Consider the following 22,070-nt stretch of genomic DNA (forward strand, 5'->3'; position numbering starts at 1 on the left):
TCAAAAAGGTTTCTTGGCAAGGAAACAAAACATGAAGCGGACAACATTTCAGAGGAAAACAATCCTAATGTTGGAAATAAGAAGCCTTAGGTTGTCACCCAGAATCACATGTATTTATTTTCTAAGCTATAGGTACATTACATTTGACATCAAGCAGTTATTTTTTTTAAAGGACCAAAGCGTTTAGTCTGCTTTGTGTTTTCCTATGGAAAAATCCAGAATTGTGGCAGATACATTAAGCCCTGTCACTCTCCGCTTCTCATTACACAGACTTGGTGACATACAGTCAGACTGCAATGCCTCAAAGGGCAGAAGCAAGATGTTCTTTAGAAACTGCTTAAATTACCATACGGTAGGACCTCAGAGATATGAACACTTCAAGAATGGAGGAAGATCGCTGATCAGAACACTGAAATATTTAACTTAAAAATTCACTTACCTTTATGTAAACATGCAATCAATATTTATTATACATTTTAATTTAGGCCTAGATCAATACTGTAAATGTCTGATGTGCTTCAGCACACACAAGCAGCATTTACATTCAGGGCCTAAAATGTACTTTTTGTTTCACTAGCCACTGTGGCAGGTAGATATAAAATCTACCAGACACTCAACATTTTTTTACCAGCTAAAATGTTACAATATCTCACTATAATTAAACCAACAAAACTGATGAGCATGCTCTGTAATGTATCTAAAACAATTACATGTATTTCTAGTAATAAGTAAACGTGGTATATTATTACATTTATTTTATTTTTTCTTTGAAATATCAAAGACGAGACAAAAATGTTCACCTTCCCTTTTACCATGGTAAAAGACTCATTTGTTCCTGTGAAATGGGATAGGCTATATAGGATTCGTAGTTCTTTGACGGAGATTAATTTACCAGCTATGAAACAAAAAACTGCACTCATCATCAAAATACTTTGAAAACAGCTCCTGTAGCATTTATTTTACTATAAATGTGATCATACTTGACTGTGAAATGCTCACACTGTGGGGCCCTGATCACCAGCCAACGTGCCTGGTGAAAAATACATTTACCTGCCATTGCCAAAATATGTCTGTCTGTAGCCTACAGAAGTCCGTTTTTTTTGTTGCATTTAATATATGTCCCATGTCCATAGTCTAAAACTCAGATTCCTATCTCTGTTGTCCTATTGCATATGGGGGGATGCAGGTATAGGTAAAAGAGCTGTACTCACGTCGTCATTCTGTTGGGACTCCTGCATGATAAACTCTCGTACCATAGAGGGGTTGTACTCCACCAGATAGGAGAAGATATCGGTGGCTGCGCCACGCACCTGCACATCATCCATACCCTGATGGCATGCACACACACACACACACAATATTCACAACATAAATCACAGAAGACAATGGAATCGAATATGAAGAAACAGAACAGAGTAGAATAACATCGTAAAAGATAGCTAACAAATACAAAGCAGTGAGTTTGAGTACAATATTCCATCCATGTAGATCTAAAATAACTGTGTAGGTAATTGGTATAAGCAATAAGGTCCACCTTGCCCTGAAATAGGCTAGGTGGAATTTACACACGTGCCGAGGGGTTATGAGGTAGGGGCTAGGGCTTGTGTGTGTGGGCACTCACCAGTATAACCTCTAGTGCAGGGAGAATTCCCATGTTTGACAGAGTCTTGAAGAAGGTGTCTCTGTTTTGAGGTTGTAATGTTTGTGAGAAGGCGCAGAACTCCTTTAGGAAGTTTACCTGCGGGGAAAACAATGCTTTGTGTTAGTCATTGGCTAACTAACTTGGCTCCCGAGTGGCACAGCGGTCTACAGCACTGCATCTCAGTGCTAGAGACGTCACTACAGACACCCTGGTTCCAATCCAGGCTGTATCACAACCAGCCGTGATTGGGAGTCCCACAGGGCGGTGCACAATTGGCCCAGCGTCGTCCGGGTTTGGCCATTGCAAATAAGAATTTCTTAACTGACTTGCCTAGTTAAATACAGGTTAAATAAAATTAAAATAGGACCATCCTAAGTAAGACTTTTTGGCATCATCCTCAATTATTTCACTTGCATCTCATTTGCTATGTGCTTCTTTTTTATTGTCTAATGCAGTGTCTCCAAGCGCAGTTTTGTTTTCACCCTAGCACTAACACAGCTGATTCAACTTAAGCAGGCAGGGGTGTCAAACTCATTCCATGGACGTCCGAGTGTCTGCTGGTTTTTGTTATTTCCTTTCAATTCTTGTCCAATTAAGACCTAGACAGCCAGGTGACGGGAGTTCCTAACTAATCAATCACCTTAAATGATTGATCAAGTACAAGGGAAAACCTGCAAACACTCCATGGAATGTGTTTGACACCCCTTAACTAAAGGCTTAATGATGAGTTGATCATTTGAATGAAGTGTGTGTGTGCAAGGGAAAAAAACAAAACATGTGCTGCACCCCCTTTGGATTCCCAGGACCAGGATTGGGAAGCATAAGGATGTGCAACTCTCCTTTCATGAACGATTCGATACGCATCTAGATACATGGGCTCCGATGCAGGAACGATACATTTTACTTTGAAACGATTCGGTTTGATTAGGGGAACTAACTGATGAGATTCTGCATGAACCCATTATTTTTCCATTTCAAATTAATATCTGCTGCTGATGGGAGCTTAGCAGCTGGATCTGTCTGAGATGACTTCTCTAATGCACTACCCGACTTTCAAAATCCTAACATCACTGAGTCTCTCACCTTAAATGACAGTCATTCATGTACTTTTTTGTCTTGTCAACGTAGTGGTGCACACACTATCCCCTCTGGGACAGACGGGGTGTCACACACACACGACAAGATTCTTCAATTAGTCGTGAGGATTCTCCATACCACCATTCTGTCTCACGAACACAATGACTTGTGATTACATATTAGCTACGTTAACAACGAGTGGTGGCTCAAAGCAGCCTCATAAAAGTTTTCAGTCAGAGATTCATGGTTGACACAGAGTTGAAATTTGTAGCCAACATTTTGAATAACACTGAAAATTTGACACTTTGCCTTTGGTTAAAGGCAAGTACAAACACCAGTGGTGGAAAGAAAAAGTACCCAATTGTCATACTTGGGTAAAAGTAAAGATACCTTAATAGAAAATGACTCAAATAAAAGTCACATAGTAAAATTCTACTTGAGTAAAAGTATTTGGTTTAAAATATACTTAAGTATCAAAAGTAAATGTAATTGCTAAAATATACTTAAGTACTAAAAGTAGAAATAATAAAAAAGTCCTTATATTAAGAAAACTAGAAGACACAATTGTCTTGTTTTTTTAAATTTACGAATAGCCAGGGGCACACTCCAGTATTCAGACATAATTTACAAACAAAGCATGTGTGTTTAGTGAGTCCGCCAGATCAGAGGCAGTAGGGATGTTCTGTTGATAAGTGTGCATTTTACAATTTTCCTGTCCTGCTAAGCATTCAAAATGTAACAAGTACTTTTAGGTGTCAAGGAAAATGTATGTAGTAAAAGTACAATATTTTCTTAAAGAATGTAGTGAAGTAAAAGTAGTTCAAAATATAAATAGTAAAGTACAGATACCCCAAAATTCTACTTTAGTACTTTCAAATATTTTTTACTTAAGTACTTTACATTACTGACAAAGGCATACTTGGTGTCCTTGATTCTACACATTCTGGGTGAAGCGAAACCAATGCCAATAAAATCAAATTTATTTATAAAGCCCTTCTTACATCAGCTGATATCTCAAAGTGCTGTACAGAAACCCAGCCTAAAACCCCAAACAGCAAGCAATGCAGGAGTAGAAGCACGGTTTGAAATCAAACAGGTTAGAAAATATCGGGACGTCTCGGACTTCTCAAAGACAGGAGTGGTAGCCCTCAGATCGCGTGTCAGTGACGGCCGCGCGTCTCAAGTTGGCAACAACATAGGGAATTTGTCTCCGATCTCAAAAACTTGTCTGGGACAGCTTTTGTAGGGGACTAAAGTGTGTAGTGTACTTTTGGCTTAAGCTGCGTGGCCCTCAGTGTGTGTGTGTGTGTGTAGGCACCTGAGCTGAGCCATAGGGCAGGCTGAGCATCTACCACCCCACTATCAGATATGGGGTGGGGGCAATATAGGCTTTTGTCCCCCACTTTTTTTTCCTGAAATCACCATCACCCACTGATTAACTTGACATTTCTACAGATTAAACATTTTGAGAGCTAGTACTATCTTCACAAATGTAACCAATTAATAAAAGGCAACTTTGGATCTTACCCTGTCTTTTATCCCAATCTGACCAATGAATGTGACCATGCACAGCTCACAAAAATGATTGATGACCTTTATAAAATTACCCTGTTCGGGTAAAAAGGACCAAATGCACTGTTTAAAGCAAAACAACCAAAACTACATCTTATGGCGAACCTGAACAATCTAAATACAATCTTAATGATTGAAAACTCCAATCAGCAGTTGGATGTGAGTTGTGTCCACTCCGGTAGGCTACACAACACTGGTAAAAAACGTTTTCTACAGTGCAATTGGTAAAGGTAACAATGACTCAGCAAATTACGTTGGTTGTCACTCAAATAATAAAACCCATGATTTGACAATGCAAAAGCCATTTTACAAGCATCAATTCTGAAGGTGCCCCGCAGATGTACAAATAGCCTAGAACAGGGATAGGCCTACCTCTCGTTGGGGTGAGCAGCTGTCTCGCGCACCGTGCGGCGTGCTCACTCTTAATGTTTGAATGGGTTATCTGACCGATGCATGCTTCACATTTGGATGGGATTGGGATCCCGCAGACCGATGCACTTGTATCTTAAACATTGGAACTGAGGACCGATGAGGACCAATGCGGACCGAGTGAATCGTTACATCCCTAGAAACATAGGTCTAATAAACACTTCTAGGCCTATGGAAACTTTGCAGTATTTTGTATTATTTCTTACCATTGTTAGCCCAGAAAATCTGAAGTGTTATTACATACAGCCGGGAAGAAAAACTACAGTGTGTAAGGAAGGTGGTGATATTTGTCAGGTATAAAAAAAAACAACAGTTGTGCCTGCGCTGCTGTCAGTTGGCGTACCAGTTCGTGTCTCTTGTCATCATCGGTAGCCTCATCTGTGAGCTGTGCAAAGAGGTCTGTCAGGAACTTCTCGTCGTCCTGAGCGAGGGAGGAGGGGAGAGAAAAAAAGAAGAGAAGATGAAAGATGGACACTGATATACTGCCAATTTTTTGTTTTGACTCCCAAATGTCTATGGTTGGAAAGGGGTAAGCTGATCCTAGAGCTGTGCCTATGAAGGCAACTTCTAGCTTTTGCTTCCATCACTGCACTATAGTGTTCAATTTCAGACATTTTGGCAGTTGGTCTACTGATGTTTAGCTGTCCCACCATGCCCGACTCCCTGGGGTTGTTTCAGTAGGCACAAAACAGGAGAAAACATTTTGAAAAACAGGAGGTACTATCTGTCCTTGTCCAATAGGAACACTCATGATTTTTTAGTTGAAAACATTTGTTTTTTGTGCCTTCTGAACACAACCCTGACTTGCAGGTGACAGACTGGCCAGGTTAGAGCCATGAGAGGACATTCAAAACAGAAGCCTCTAGATAAAGGACCTTTGAGAAGTCCTTATGACAGTTTTACCATGTTTCGTTTCAGTCAGACCTTCACATACAGCTACACACTCTATCGTGTTAACCAGTCTTGTTGTTTAGCTGATTTTTTTTTAAATTTTATGTTTTGTGACAGAAAATGAAAATGTGCTTTTTTTAATTGGACATGCCCAGCTGCGGCCTTCCTGCTTCCGTCCATTTGGTGCCTGATGAGCACGAGCTATAGACGGATTGGCTGACAACGTCACGAAAATTATGTGAGCACATCCATGGGGTCGGAAGTCGTGCTTTGTTATGGATTCTGAATTGTCAGATGGCTAGCCAAAATGACAAGAAGCTGCCATGTGGGGAATCGTAGGTGGCTCGTTTCAGCTAGTTTTATCTTGTTCTTGCTTTGAGGTGTTGACTGATTTTCTGTCAACATTAATATGGCAACAACAAAAAAATACTACCTTGCTAACCAACAACTGAGACAAGTACACATTGTGGAAATGTATACTGAACAAAAATATAAACATTATGCAACAATTTCAATATTTTTACTGAGTTACAGTTCATATGGAAAATCTGTCAATTTAGATGAATTCATTAGGCTCTAATCTATGGATTTCACATGACTGGGAATACAGATACGGATCTTTGGTCACAGATACCCAGTGGTAGATAAAGTACCCACTTGACATATTTCAGTATTTTTACTTAAGTGCTTTACACCACTGCAGATACCTTTTAGAAAAATAACAAAATAGGGTCGTGGATCACAAAAACAGTCAGTATCTGGTGTGACCACCATTTGCCTCATGCAGCACGATCTCCTTCACACAGAGTTGATCACGCTGTTGACTGTGGCCTGTGAAATGTTGTCCCACTCCTTTTCAATGGCTGTGCAAAGTTGCTGATATTGGCAGGAACTGGAATACATGTCGATCCAGAGCATCCCAAACATGCTCAATAGGTGACCTGTCTGACTATGCATGCCATGGAAGAACTGGAACATTTTCAGCTTCCAGGAATTGTGTACAGATCCTTGCGATCCATGCATTTTCATGCTGAAACATAAGGTGATGGAGGCGGATGAATGGCACGACAATGGGCCTCAGGATCTCGTCACGGTATCTCTGTGCATTCAAATTGCCATTGATAAAATGTAATTGTGTTCATTGTCCGTAACTTATGCCTGCCCATACCATAACCCCACCGCCACCATGGGGCACTCTGTTCACAACGTTGACATCAGCAAACCGCTCACTCACACAACGCCATACACATGGTCTGCGGCTGTGAGGCCGGTTTGACATACTGCCAAATTCTCTGAAACGTAGAGAAATTAACATTAAATTCTCTTGCAGCAGCTCTGGCTGATATTCCTGCAGTCAGCATGCCAATTGCGCACTCCCTCAAAACTAGAGACATCTGTTGCATTGTGTGACAAATCTACACATTAAAATGGCCTTATTGTCCCCAGCACATGGTGCACCTGTGTAATGATCATGCTGTTTAATCAGCTTGTTGATATGCCACACCTGTCAAGTGTAAAGGAGAAATGCTCACTAACAGGGATGTAAACAAAAGCAATTTGTGCATATGGAACATTTCTGGGATCACTGTTGACAACATGTAAACCACTCTAAACCAACCCAGTCTGTTTTACCCCATTGTTGCGCACACATCAGTTTTGTTGCGAAACAACCAACCTATCTAGGTATCCATCACGCAACGTAACCAAAGATTTTTTATAAGTAACCCAAGATAAACCACGTCTGTTGTTTCCAATGGGAGCAAATTAATCAGTGGGATGAACAAGCAAGGTGGTGGGCAGAGCCAAGATCCTATTTGTGCATTCTTGGATGTATTTGTATATTTCCGTTAAGGAACGCCTACTCTGAAGTGTGCAAGTGCAATAACTCAATTGGCCCTTGCACTCCTAAACAATACACTTTTTTTTTTTTTACTTTAAAAGTCTAAAAAATGTAGTCCACTCTGTTCATAACAAATTCTGGTTTTAGGAATACAAAACTGTATTGAGAAAATTAGCAGAATGTCGGACAAAATAAATCTTCTCCCACTTCTGGCCACTTGGCTTCCTCTCATCACCATATTTGGTGGTGAGTGGAAATGCCAACCCGATGCTTCAGATTTATACAGCCGGTGAAACATCTGGCTCATTGTGCCATCTGTGGGTTAACTCATTTACCAAACACTCTTGCGTTTCCATAGAGATGGCTGTGCACAAACACTTTGGGAAAGAAACAGCGCCCCTTGAGTACACTGATGGTAATCCCATATACCCCAGTATGGTAACGGAACAGTATGAAAATTTGGATTCCTCCCAACCTTACTTGCATGTGTATTCTACTATGCTCCCTATGCCCCCGACCTCACCTGCAGCATACCCACAATCTCCACCTTGTTGAAGAAGATGAACGAGTGCAATGTGGAGAGCATGTTCTCCTCGAACACCGACGGAGTGGGTAGCACCATGTCCTGGATGTACTGCACGCGGTACGTCTGGTGGATCTTGGCCCGCAGCTCAGGGTCACCAATAGGGATGACCTCCTTGAAGCGTGCCGTCTTGGTGAGGAAGTCGCGGTGGCGCCGCGGCAACCCGCCCAGCGCAGGGTCATGCTCCAGGCAGCCAATCACATCCATGATGCACTCCTCAGAGAACATGACCTCGAAGAGGGCCGTGCGGTTTAGCAGGAAGATGCCCTTTACGATCTCGTATAGGTGGTGGAGGCCGTCTGCGTTTTCCAAGTCCTCGCACTGGCGGAAGAGCTCCAGGAGCTTGCGGATGTAGCCCTCGTTCTCCACGGCCAGGGCTAGTTTCTCACGGCGTAAGGGGGAGGGGAGGGAGGAGGCCACGAGCTCGGCGAGCTCCTCAAGGTGGCCCAGCTCGCAGGGAGGGAGTTCGAGGCCTGGGGAGGACATGTCGTCAAAGCGCTCCTCCTCCGACTCGTCCACCAGCTCTTGTGTGATGTCCACAGACGGGTCCTTGCCCTGGACCTGTTGGAGATGGGATGGTGACAGGGAGATAGACACAGAAGTCAAAAATCACATGCACAAACCAATGAGTTATAACACAACATGAGGGACAGAACAGAGAGATACGAGTCAAAACACAATGCATGAAGAAATTAGTTAAACAAGAATGATCCTACTTTTAAACCATACTTTGATTTTTGAAATCAAAGTATCTGCTGTCACTTTGTCAAGTGAGTGCTAACCTATTTACCTTCATTATATCGAATGTTGGGCTTCTAGCTACAAAACAGAGCTGAGCATGATTCACCTTCAACTTATACATACACTGAACTTACACACAAACACACAGGAATATAAGGTTACCAACCTGACAGATTTTCTCCCAGATCTCATCGCAGCCGGCCTTCTCCTGGAAGCTGAGGGCCAGGTCATAGTTCTCAGCCTCCGACCACACTATCAACGTGTCCTGAAGGGAAAAGAGAAGGGAAAAAAACGCTAGCAACGTGTTCATTAGGGCATGCGGTGTCTGGAAACACAAACAGACGTTTCTTATATGACCAGTTCCAGGAATTTCCTCCCAGTTTCAGTCCAGTTCCTTCCATTTGGAGCCTAATGAACATGGCCCAGGTCATAAACCACATTATGCTAGTATTCAAGTGTCTTCATCAAGCAAGTGACTGACCTGTTGTTTCTGGTAGGCTGTGTTTGGGTTGATTTTCGACTCGAGCAGTAGGGAACCTGAGGGATGAGAAAAAACACAGTATGTTATTACACTAACAAGGAACGTGCAGTTAAGCAGTTTGCACAAAGACTTCGAAAGGGGAGGCAGGTTACGGCTACAACAGGACAGTAGAGGTGCTAAATTGGGAGTTGTTTATCTCAGAACCCTCTTTGGGAGGCTGTGAGGACAGTGTGGTTATGTAATGCCACATTCAAAACAACGGGGACCTCGGAAATCTCAGACTTCTGTGCGTTCAAAACAATTGGGAACTCTGGAAAAAATATAGTTCCCGCTGTGAAAACTTGATTTGAATGGTCATCCAACTTGGAATCCCAACTTCTAGAGCTCCGACTTTCCGCCCCGAAGATCATAATTTTTTTTAGAGTTCAGTTGTTTTGAACAAGGCATAAGTGCAAGGCGATGACAGAATTCTTGGACTGAGAAAGTTTACAACAGCGTGATGGCTCAATACAACAGGAGGAAAGAGATGGGGGACATTCCATGATCCAGTCTAGCTATGTTTTTTCATCTTTCAGTGCACATTATGGGGATTCAGGGTTAGTGCCTTGTTTATGAAGTCAAGGGCTTAATGGACCCACACACTAGATAGATATCAAGGCTCATTTCTTGACAGTCTACATAAGAGTACACAAAAGGTACTATAATAGTTTACACAAACGATATAGTTTGTTTACTGATAACTAGTTACGTGTTATCAACAACATGATTCATGAAATGATCAGAACAAAGAGTTTAAACCAATGGTTGTGAGTATTAGAGTAGTAACAATACTTATACCTGACTCACCATCGCTCTCCGCTCGCACCAGCAGAGACATGCCTTTCAGCCTCTCCACATAACCGGAGGAGACGTGTCCCGTACCGCGGTCATCCCATTGTCTGTCCTCGTTGAGAGTATAAACTTTGACTCGGCGGCGGGTATCCGTCATCTTGGCAGGTGGTCGTGACCGCTTTCCCCCGCCGATGTATTTACCTTGCGCCACAAATCTACCGACTGCCTTGTATGAGGATAACTAGATCCACTTTGGCTTTCAAACAGTAGCTAGATTACTTAGGTTTGGCTGTTTGCTAATTGTAACTTCCTACAGATAACTAACCTTAGCTGGCTTCCGCAAAACATGTCTTGCGCAGACTAGAAATGCACGACGCATGATAAACTCGCGCTGTTTAACATACATACAGAAACAGTACAATCAGACTAACGAATAAGTATAACGAGTATGTTTCAATGGTAAACATGCAGGTAAGATCACCTGGCTATATCCTCAGACTTCAGCTACAGTGAGATGATTGTTGTATGCTAGCTACTGTAACGACCGTAGTGGGCTAGCTAGCTGCCTAGCAAGTTAGCTAACTGCCTTGCTACATTAAACATCTTATGAAAACAGTAAATTGTTAAATAGCGACAAATACTATGCACCCGTTATATTATTGCCCGTTTACAACCAGTGTTGTCCAATGTAGCCCCCGACGTTTCGGATCAGCTAGCTAGGTGTCTCTTGATAATACCGTTAGCTGCTAGCTATTTCTTTCCAAAGTGTTCCGCCATGTTCTGGCTCTGGGCCGCCGAGAGACCAGTCTCTCTCCTTACGAGGTATTCTTGCACTCCAAAATTAGGCAGATCAACCAGCTGTAATCGTATAACTCCATCAATATTATGTTTCACATACTAACGTTATTTAACATTAATTTCCATCATATTGCATAGATGATTGCCAACTACCCCCCCTGTGTGCGTTCAGCCATCTTGGGTCCCTTCAGAAAGTACGGGGTTTCCAGCACAGCAACAACAGGGCAGCCTGACAATTTTAAAGCAACAGTACAGTTTTCAAAAGATGAAGACAAGAGCCTGAGCATTGTTTTATTTAACAAGACAAGTCAGTTATTAAGAACAAATTCTTATTTTAACATGACGACTCTGGGCCAATTGTAAGCGGCCCTGCACTTGGTGCAAAAGACAGAATATGAAGAAATATCCAGCGTAAGGAATCATAACTACTACATATACCTAGTAAGCAACAGGAAATTATTTAACATTATTTGTAAGATACTATTTTCAGATTCAGGCTTCCCTGGAGAATGCCATTTTTCATCCTCTGGTAGTTTACCAAATCAAATATGTTCCTCCATCTCTCAATTAATTTGTGAGTCTTAAATGCACTTCATATCAAATCTAATTTTATTTGTCACAAACACATCACAGTGAAATGCTTACTTACAAGCCCTTAACCAGCAATGTAGTTATGAAAATACCTACAAAAAAAGTATGAGATATGAATTGCAAATAATTAAAGAGCAGCAGTAAATAACAATAACGGGGCTATATACAGGGGGTACCGGTACAGAGTTAATGTGCAAATAGTTTGGGTAGCCATTTGATTAGCTGTTCAGGAGTCTTATGGCTTGGGGGTAGAAGATGTTTAGAAGCCTCTTGGACCTAGACTTGGCGCTCCGGTACCGCTTGCCATGCAGTAGCAGAGAGAACAGTCTATGACCAGGGTGGCTGGAGTCTTTGACAATTTTTAGGGCCTTCATCTGACACCGCCTGGTATAGAGGTCCTGGATGGCAGGAATCTTGGCCCCGGTGATGTTCTGTGCTGTACGCACTACCCTCTGTAGTGCCTTGTGATCGGAGGCCGAGCAGTTGCCATATGCTCTTGATGGTGCAGCTGTAAAACCTTTTGAGGATCTGAGGACCCATGCCAAATCTTTTCAGTCTCCTGAGGGCGAATAGGTTATGTCGTGCCCCCTTCACGACTGTCTTGGTGTGCTTGGACCATGTTAGTTTGTTGGTGATGTGGATGCCAAGAAACTTGAAGCTCTCAACCTGCTCCACTACAGTCCCGTCGATAAGAATGGGGGCGTGCTCGGCCCTCCTTTTCCTGTAGTGCACAATCATCTCCTTTGTCTTGATCATGTTGAGGGAGAGGTTGTTGTCCTTTCACCACAAGGTCAGGTCTCTGACCTCCTCCCTATAGGCTGTCTCATTGTTGTCAGTGGTCAGGTCTATCGCTGTTGTCATCAGCAAACTAATGATGGTGTTGAAGTCGTACCTGGCCGTGCAGTCATATGTGAACAGGGAGTACAGGAGGGGACAGAGTACGCACCCTTGAGGGGCCCCCTTGTTGAGGATCAGCGTGGCAGATGTGTTGTTACCTACCCTTACCACCTGGGGGAGGCCCGTCAGGAAGTCCAGGATCCAGTTGCAGAGGGAGGTGTTTAGTCCCAGGGTCCTTAGCTTAGTGATGAGCTTTGAGGGCACTATGGTGTTGAATGCTGAGCTGTAGTCAATGAATAGCATTCTCACATGCGTAGGTGTTCCTTTTGTCCAGGTGTGAAAGGGCAGTGTGGAGTGCAATAGAGATGATGGCGTAGCAGTAGGACGTCTGTTTGTCTTGTCCCGTCCCATGTATATATATATTTCTTTGTATATATTTCGTATCTATTTTTGAAATATTTTTTTTAATCTCAATTTCCATCTACGGACTGAACATACTCTCCTGCAACCCGCCTCACCCAATGTGGTATGGATCTGCTATTTTTTACACTTTAGAACAGGAACCCCCATCAGAGGCTAACCAGCTATCTAGCTACTAGCTAGTAGTCAGTTAGCCACTGCTAGCGGTCATCACCGTTAACTCGGACATCAGCCAGCCTCAACCTGGTCAATTCCTGCTAGTCTGCACAGCGCGATATCAACCCAGAACATATCGGACTGCTTTTTCTCTACCACATCTCCTGAATCCTACCGCAAGCTCTGAACCTTTACACCAGATCACCGCAGCTAGCTAGCTGCTATCCGAGTGGCTACTCCTGGCTAACGTCTCTGTCCCGAAGCAAGCACCAGTTAGCCGGGAGCTAGCCTCAAGCTAGGCCCATCTCCCTGCTAGCTGAAGAGGTCCATCAGACAATTATTGGGCTACAATACCTATTTTGCCAATTGGCCTGGATCCTTCTACTGCCGACACAGAGCCCTGCCAATCCATCACGACTGGTCTACAGACGTAACCGTCCGAGGGGGTTTCAACAGGCTCTTCCGTTGTGACGTCCCCCAAAGGCCCATCTGCTATCCTGCTAGCCCCGGCCCGCTAGCTGTCTGAATCGCCATGTCTCCAGCTCGCCTAGCTACTCACTGGACCCTATGATCACTCGGCTACACATGCCTCTCTCGAATGTCAATATGCCTTGTCTATTGCTGTTTAGGTTAGTGATTATTGTCTTATTTCACTGTAGAGCCTCCAGCCCTGCTCAATATGCCTTAGCTAGCCATTTTGTTCCACCCCCACACATGCGGTGACCTCACCTGGCTTAAATGGTGGCTCTAGAGACAAAACCTCTCTCATCGTCACTCAATGCCTAGGTTTACCTCCACTGTATTCACGTCCGACCATACCCTTGTCTGTACATTATGCCTTGAATCTATTCTTCCACACCCAGAAATCTTCTCCATTTACTCTCTGCTCCGAACGCAGTAGACGACCAGTTCTTATAGCCTTTAGCCGTACCCTTATCCTACTCCTCTTCTGTCCCTCTGGTGATGTAGAGGTTAACCCAGGCCCTGCAGCCCCAAGCTCCACTCTCATTCCCCAGGCGGTCTCATTTGTTGACTTCTGTAACCGTAAAAGCCTTGGTTTCATGCATGTTAACATTAGAAGCCTCCTCCCTAAGTTTGTTTTGTTCACTGCTTAAGCACACTCCTCCAACCCGGATGTCCTAGCCGTGTCTGAATCCTGGCTTAGGAAGGCCACCAAAAATCTTCTAATTTCCATCCCTAAATATAACATTTTCCGACACGATAGAACTGCCAAAGGGGGCGGAGTTGCAATCTACTGCAGAGATAGCTTGCAGAGTTCTGTCACACTATCCAGGTCTGCGCATAAACAATTCGAGCTTCTACTTTCAATATCAACCTTTCCAGAAACAAGTCTCTCACCTTTGCCGCTTGTTATAGACCCCCCTCAGCCCCCAGCTGTGCCCTGGGCACCATATGTGAAATGATTGCCCCCATCTGTCTTCAGAGTTCATACTGTTAGGTGACCTAAACTGGAACATGCTTAACACCCCAGCCGTCCTAGAATCTAAACTAGATGCCCTCAATCTCACACAAATTATCAAGGAACCTACCAGGTACAACCCTAAATCTGTAACCATGTGCACCCTCTTAGATATCATCCTGACCAACTTGCCCTCTAAATACACCTCTGCTGTCTACAACCAGGATCTCAGCGATCATTGCTTGCGTGCGTAATGGTTCTGCGGTCAAACGACCACCCCTCATCACTGTCAAACGCTCCCTAGAACACTTCAGCGAGCACGCCTTTCTAATCGACCTGGCCCGGGTATCCTGGAAAGATATTGACCTCATCCCGTCAGTAGAGGATGCCTGGTTGCTCTTTAAAAGTGCTTTCCTCACCGTCTTAAATAAGCATGCCCCATTCAAAAAATGTAGAACTAAGAACAGATATAGCCCTTGGTTCACCCCAGACTTGACTCCCCTTGACCAGCACAAAAACATCCTGTGACGTTCTGCATTAGCATCGAATAGCCCCCGCGATATGCAACTTTTCAGGGAAGTCAGGAACCAATATAGTCAGTCAGTTTTTTAAACAGAAATTTGCATCCTGTAGCACTAATTCCAAATAGTTTGGGACACTGAAGTCCATGGAGAATAAGAGCACCTCCTCCCAGCTGCCCACTGCACTGAGGATGGGAAACACTGTCACCACCGATAAATCTACTATAAACGATAATTTCAATAAGCATTTTTCTACAGCTGGCCATTCTTTCCACCTGGCTACCCCTACCCCGGCAACATCTCAGCACCCCCTGCAGCAACTTGCCCCCCCCCCAAAACCCAGACAGCTGATGTTCTGCTAGAGCTACAAAATCTGGATCCCTACAAATCAGCTGGGATAGGCAATCTGGACCCTCTCTTACGAAAATTATCCACCGAAATTGTTGAAACCCCTATTACTAGCCTATTCAACCTTTCGTATCGTCCGAGATCCCCAAAGATTGGAAAGCTGTTGCGGTCATCCCCCACTTCAAAGGAGGAGACACTCTAGACCCAAACTGTTATAGACCTATATCCATCCTGCCTTTCTAAAATCTTCGAAAGCCAAGTTAAAACAGATCACCAACAATTTCGAATCCCACCGTACCTTCTCCACTATGTAATCTGGTCTCAGATGCACCTCAGCCATGCTCAAAGTCCTAAACGATATCATAACCGCCATCGATAAAAGACAGTACTATGCAGCCGTCTTCATTGTCCTGGCCAAGGCTTTCGACTCTGTGAATCACCGCTTTCTTATCGGCAGACTCAATTGCCTTGGCTTCTCAAATGACTGCCTCGCCTGGTTCACCAACTACTTCTTATATAGAGTTCAGTGTGTCAAATCGGAAGGCCTGTTGTCCGGACCTCTGGCAGTCTCTATGGGGGTGCCACAGGGTTCAAATCTCAAGCATACATCTGTATATATCAATGATGTCGCTCTTACTGCTGGTGATTCTCTGATCCACCTCTACGCAGACGACACCATTCTGTATACATCTGGCCCTTCTTTGGACACTGTGCAAACAAACCTCCAAACGAGCTTCAATGCCATACAACACTCCATCCGAGGCCTCCAACTGCAAGTAAAACTAAGTGCATGCTCTTCAACCGATTGCTGCCCGCACCCTCCTACCCGACTAGCTCTGGACGGTTCTGACTTAGAATATGTGGACAACTACAAATACCTAGGTGTCTGGTTAGACAGACACGTGATCACAGTCAGAACAGCTGATGCGCTCACGCATGTTTCAGTGTTACTTGCCTTGAAGCGAGCATAGAAGTTATTTAGCTCATCGGGTAGGCTCGTGTCACTGGGCAGCTCTTGGCTGTGCTTTCCTTTGTAGTCTAATAGTTTGCAAGCCCTGTCACTTCCGACAAGTGTCAGAGCCGGTGCAGTAGAAACTTGTTCAGATCTTCTCAGTAAATAAACAGATGCACTCGTACAGTAGTGTATTGATATGCTTTCAGTAAAACACTGCAAATAAAATCTGAAAAGTTTATTTCCTGTATTCAGAGAACAATTACCAGTGAAAACATGAAATCAGATGTCAAGATTACAAAAACAGGATTTCACAGGTCTAAAATAAAAATGGTACTAAGAGGTGCAAATATGGAAAATAAATCTGACATAATTCACCCTAAATTAATAATCAGCATTTCAGGTAAATCACATTCATCAATGTTACATAATCACCAAATTACACCCTTAACGAACACCATCAGTGGCATGTTTTCAATTCAACTCTCCCCTACTTTTCATAAAAAAACAAAGAAAATAGTCACACTCCTTCAAAACCCTCTTCCTTGAACAGAAATGGACATTTAATGAAAGAAACAACGATACAAAAATAGTTGTCGTGTTTTTATTTCATGTAACCTTGTTTGTCTAGTTTCTTTTGTTCAAAAGACCCATCTTTACCAATACATTTGTCCTTCAATCAACTAGCCACTCCCACAAAGAATAGACCCAAACAAATTATAGGCTTGTCTCCCAGCCTATAGATCACTGTCGCCGTTCGAATACTTTCCTCCCTTCCTTGGAGTAATCAACGATCAGATTCAGTTGAATTGGTGAAAGCAATAGGTTGATAACCTTGCTTTCATCTATCCAATCACTTCTAGATCTGTGATTATCTCAAGGGAGGGTGAATGCACGTTGTGTATTCGAAAAGGGCCACTGTCCCCCTCCCTCTATACAACCTCTGCCAAAAAGCCAAGGCCCACCCACCCCTTGTGCAGGATGAAGTTGCCCCTATGTACTGGTCCCGAATCAGTTTGGGCTTGTCATTTCCTAGTGGTTTTCATTTCAGGGTGGAGTAAACTGATCCTAGATCTGTGCAAAGGGGACAACCTCTCAGCTCCTTCCCTTCCTGTCTTTACTTCCCAGCTTGTTGGGCTTGACGCCGCAGCAGCACGTAGATCTTCTCCTTGATCCAGTCTTTGTTGTACGGCTGGTATGTTTGAGTGTCCACCCGGTATCTGGATGGAGAGGAAGTGGTTCGTATTCATTAGACACCAAATGCAAGAAAAAAATAATACATTTGGGAGGGAATACCTGGGGTCTATTCACTAGGAACAAAGCATAATGAAACTGGGAGGGTCCTACCCTAAATTTGTCCAATAGAAACTCTCGTTGTCATTGCAAATTGCCACTGTTTGAAAGGGTTTGGACTAATGATTACACTCATTGAATTGTCCAATAAGAAACACTAGTTTTCTATTACAAAACATTTTGAATACGACCCAGGAGAGACATGTCATTAACATAACTTTGTTCTCATGAGATGAAGCCTTAAGGTCAAATAGCCTACTGGACCTCATTATTACTGGGGTGAAAACAGAAGGCAATTCTTAGTCCCAAACTAAATTTGACCCCTAGCCCCCTAAACCTTGGCCACTTTTGACAGCTCTTCAGAGCTGTGAAATGACAGGATAGAACAGGGTCGTATTCACTAGGAACAAAACGTGGAGGGATTACCTGATAAAGGCTTGTATTCATTTTACATTGCAAACCGTATTGCTACAGTGTGGACTAATGAATACAATACTGCAGTATAGTATTAGCTCGATTAGCACTCTAGTAAGCAAGGTGAAGTTTAGGCTACACCATTAGGTGTAGCAATCTAGCTGTTCCTGTAGACTTCGTCATTGCACTAACACTAATTAGCAATGGCCCCAGAAACAACCTTAAACTTCCTTCAAACTGCAGGCAGAGACATAAAAATGCTATTGCACTATCCCTTTAACAGTGAGGTTGTACAGTACTACTTACACTAAACAGCTGAGGTCTGCCAAATCGTCAATGAAGTCAAACAGCTGGCTGATGTCATAGGTGATGGAGGGACTGTTGGGGTTCATCCTCTTCAGGTGCTCCTCGTACATTTTACACACACCTGGATTAAGAGGGACTCCGGGTGAGACATAGAACTACATGTGAAAATACTTAAGTTGAGGACAAAACACCTCGCTGACAAACTATTAAAAGCAGCGTGTGGCTGTGCGATCGTCTGCGGGTGCCGACGAACAGTGACGTTGTAGAATGTCAACATGTAGATAAGGTATCAACTAGATTCTGCCGCAAGCCTTTTTTTTTAGAGCGGGATGGTCAGGAGGCCGGGAACATAAAATAATTTGGAGACTGCAAATTTACCGCAAGAAGCCCAAACATATATTTGACTAAAACAATCATTTCAAACCTTGCGCTCTCCCGTCGAGTATACGATTACATCTCTTATGTGTGGGAATACTTTGGAACAGATTTCCAAAGTCACTTGGAGCTGATTTGCTGGTGTACAGTCTTATGTCAAACAAATCAACATATTTAAAAACATTTTACTTTAGCGCTGAAAACTTGTAGGGCCAGATCTGCAGGCCGCCAGCTGGGGACCCTGATGTAGATGTTCTGGTCAGAGTTGATTTGATGGCCACCTGCTGCTTTTAACCATTTGTTGGCACATTGAGCTTTATTTTTTACACTAGGGTCGTGTTCAAAAGGGCACACTGTAGCAAAATGGCAACGTTAGCTAGCTAAGCTCATGTGCAGAAACATCATCTGATCTAACAGTTGTGTCGCGCATGTGCAGGTCGTCAAATCAAAGGCATTCCTTTGCTATAACGTAGTTTTTGATGAAAGTCAGTGTCATTTTCACAAGGTTGTAGTAATGACATGCTCAGCTATGTAAGACATTGGCTCAAATATAGGTTGTGCCTTTATATTGCGAAAATGAACAAATAAGGACAAATTTAACTTCTACCATCCACTTCCCAAACCACGGTCTGGTCTGTGGGGTCTGCTTCTCGAGGCATTCCCAGAAGTATTAGCCAGTTGGAACTATTGGTTTAAAAACTGTTGCACTCTGTATATTGACTCTCACCCTCCATGCATTCGTTGACTGACTCGTAGTCGGCATATGTTCTCCCCTCTGGTCTCTTTGTTGGCTGGACAAGCAGAATTGTGTGTGACTGCAAAGCAGAGAAACAAGAAGAGTTATCACAGACTACGGCTGACCCCAACTGGTACATTTTTTGGTCGTAGGTCGACCGAGATTGTTTAGTCGCGCAATAACACATTGCACCAATCTCAGTGAACTAATCCATTGCAGAGACCTAGACTAAAAGCAAATTTTAGCTTGATTCGATAATGTGGTTGGAGGCTTGGAGGGTGTGACGCAATTGCAAAGCCAACAGAGGCATGCAGAGGCCAGATCGAGCTCTGTACCGCATTGCATGCACCTCCCAAATTTTGAAACAATGCGGAGGGCTCTGTATAGCTACGCATTGACATTTGTATTTATTATGGATCCACACTAGAACTCTTCCTACGGTCTGGCAAAATTAAAGCAGTTATACAATTGTAAAAACACAATACATTTGTTACAGAATTCACAACACACTACATGTGTGCCCTCAGGCCCATACTCCACTACCACATATCTACAATGCAAAATCCATTTGTACGTGTGTGTATATTATGTGTGTGTGTATGTTATGTTTGTATGCATGTGTCTGTTTGTTACTTCAGTCCCCGCTGTTCCATAAGATGTATTTTTACCTGCTTTTTAAATCTGATTCTACTGCTTGCATCAGTTACCTGATGTAGAATAGAGTTCCATGTAGTCATGGCTCTATGTAGTACTGTGCGCCTCCCATAGTCTGTTCTGGACTTGGGGACTGGGAAGACATCTGGTGGCATGTCTTGTGGGGTATGCATGGTTGTCTGAGCTGTGTGCTAGTATTTTAAAACAGACAGCTCGGTACCTTCAGCTTGTCAACACCTCTTTCAAATAATGAGTTAGTAAATCTCTCTTCCACTTTGAGCCATGAGAGATTGACATGCATGCCATTAATGTTAGCTCTCCGTGTACTTTAAAGAGCCAGTTGTGTTGCCCTGTTCTGAGCCAAATGCAATTTTCCCAAGTCCCTCTTTGTGGCACCCGACCACATGACTGAACAGTAGTTCAGGTGCGACAAAACCAGGGCCTGTTGGACCTGCCTTGTTGAGTGTTGTTAAGGCAGAGCAGCTCTAAGTGTTTCAGTCGCTGTAGTAGCTGACGTGTATAGTGTTGAGTCTTCCGCATACATAAGACACTCTGGCTTTACTCAAAAGTCAGTGGCATGTCATTAGTAAAAATTGACCGTAGCCCTCTCTGTCTGACCGCAGCGACCGTGCAAATAGCAGGCCCGGAATGAAGCATGACTAGTAGTGATTTAATGACGCTTTGGACATATTGCAGCCTCTGGGTCACACAGACACGCCGTTTGAGGGGCCTAAACAGCTACCCCGTCGAATTCCTGCTTCTACCTGGATTATGTTTGAAAGGCTTCCATTAAAAAACACCCTTTGTGTTCTGTTAGACAGGTAACTCTTTATCCACATTATAGCAGGGGGTGTAAACCCATAACACATACAATTTTGATCGATAATGTCAAAAGCTGTAGTGAAGACATGATTGGTTGACGGTAGGTGGGGGCGAAACATCCTGTATAAACAAACTCACTTCCTTGACAACAGCGCTGCACTGCTCTGCGAAGTGCAATAATTGTGAATGCCCTGACTTTAGTTGAGGCCATATCACCGTAAATGCTGCATGGCCAATGCAGACGTCGGATTGACCATGTGCCCAGATGCACTTCTCTCTCCAGAATGCGCTCTCCCGCAAATTTTTGCACATTCATTGTTTCATAAATTCATTGTGTGAATTGTTTGCGTTTGATTGTTAGTGTCTATAAATTCGCCATTACATACATCACCAGTAGGACATTTACTGTTAATTCCTAATCTACAATGTTTTACTTTGGTTACGGTCATTTCTTTTAATGCATTTATTAGAGTTTAGAGTGCTGGTCCTGAAGTTGACATTTCTATCACCAGACACACGCCGCAAAACAATATAAATACCTGCTGACTTCAGCTAGTATGCATGCACACGTGTTTGCTCATGACTGAAGGCACGAACACAACACTTAAGTAGATGCACACATGGATTTTTGTATACATTTTTGACCATCTTAAGGACCAACACCACAGCAGGTAAAGTTCAAATTTCATTTTATTAAACATTCTTGCTCGAAATGAACATTTAAGATTTTGCAGTCATTAGTTTCCTGCTGTATATGCCAATTAATTGTGTATTACAGCCTAATTAAGTCAGACTAGGACTGTATCAACCGTGTACTAATGAAAAAAATGTATACCAAAAGATAGTTTGCGGGGCTTTTCCCTTTAACATGACCTACCTAATAATGCACAGGCTAACATTAGTAGCTACATTTAGCTCATACCATTTAGACAAATTAGCAACTATAGTAGTTGCTAGTAAGGTCGCGAGCTCATGCCAGAGCCCTGTGGCTAGTGCTAGCCACAGTAAGCTATCTTAGCAAAAGCCAAATGATTGAATAAAAGTATCTTACAATATATGAAGAAAAACCCCCCATAAACAATCACTCTTACCATGTTTGTTCTGGTGTCCAAGCTAGACTTGCAGATTCAGTGTTTAATTTGCTGTTATATTGCTTTTCTATCCCCGTGCAATGCAGCTGTTAAGGAAAGAAAGGAAGTAGAGGTAGATTCTCTTCCGGTAGAAAAGGTCAACGTCTACTTCAAAGTAAAAGCACCAATTTGTAAAAAGCGTTTTTTACCTTTTTTATTTAACATTGATAAACTGGGGTCAGTCTCAATGTAAAAAGGTAGTGGTGTAAA

At 43.1% G+C, this 22,070-nt stretch overlaps 2 protein-coding genes across 8 annotated transcripts in view; both read right to left on the reverse strand.

Annotated features, from left to right (window-relative positions):
• LOC106607635 (serine/threonine-protein phosphatase 4 regulatory subunit 3) overlaps window positions 1-11,089 on the reverse strand; it is a 34,785-nt gene extending 23,696 nt beyond the window's left edge. For 5 of the 7 annotated variants that reach the window (XR_001329239.3, XR_001329238.3, XM_014204772.3 and 2 more), the window contains exons 1-7: window positions 10,094-11,089; window positions 9,257-9,312; window positions 8,942-9,040; window positions 7,975-8,595; window positions 5,064-5,141; window positions 1,622-1,738; window positions 1,212-1,328 (exon numbers count right to left, since the gene is read on the reverse strand). Coding sequence is in view for 5 of the 7 variants with exons in the window: in XM_014204772.3 (XP_014060247.2) it covers window positions 1,212-1,328; window positions 1,622-1,738; window positions 5,064-5,141; window positions 7,975-8,595; window positions 8,942-9,040; window positions 9,257-9,312; window positions 10,094-10,244 (1,239 nt within the window). In the remaining 2 variants the exon portion in view is untranslated. The remainder of the gene's footprint in view (window positions 1-1,211; window positions 1,329-1,621; window positions 1,739-5,063; window positions 5,142-7,974; window positions 8,596-8,941; window positions 9,041-9,256; window positions 9,313-10,093) is intronic. The other 2 variants (XM_014204773.3, XM_014204774.3) reach the window with 2 other exon arrangements.
• A 5,264-nt stretch (window positions 11,090-16,353) lies between these two features.
• LOC106607637 (enhancer of rudimentary homolog) lies at window positions 16,354-21,949 on the reverse strand. The gene is made up of 4 exons (XM_014204778.2): window positions 21,822-21,949; window positions 19,246-19,333; window positions 18,144-18,264; window positions 16,354-17,350 (listed from the first exon to the last, which is right to left on the reverse strand). The coding sequence occupies exons 1-4, from the start codon at window positions 21,822-21,824 to the stop codon at window positions 17,248-17,250; spliced, it is 315 nt and encodes a 104-aa protein (XP_014060253.1). The 5' UTR covers window positions 21,825-21,949; the 3' UTR covers window positions 16,354-17,247.
• Window positions 21,950-22,070: the final 121 nt, after the last annotated feature.

The sequence above is a fragment of the Salmo salar genome, chromosome 06 (assembly GCF_965601325.2).
Source record: "Salmo salar chromosome 06, fSalSal1, whole genome shotgun sequence".
NCBI lineage: Eukaryota > Metazoa > Chordata > Actinopteri > Salmoniformes > Salmonidae > Salmo > Salmo salar.

Excerpts from the sequence above, each read along its gene's own strand:
- LOC106607637 (XM_014204778.2), bottom strand. Across the intron at positions 18,265-19,245 it reads AGTCAACGAATGCATGGAGG|GTGTGTGTAAAATGTACGAG; the intron begins GTGAGAGTCAAT and ends CTCTTAATCCAG. Across the intron at positions 17,351-18,143 it reads GCAGACCTCAGCTGTTTAGT|ATACCGGGTGGACACTCAAA; the intron begins GTAAGTAGTACT and ends CTCTCCATCCAG.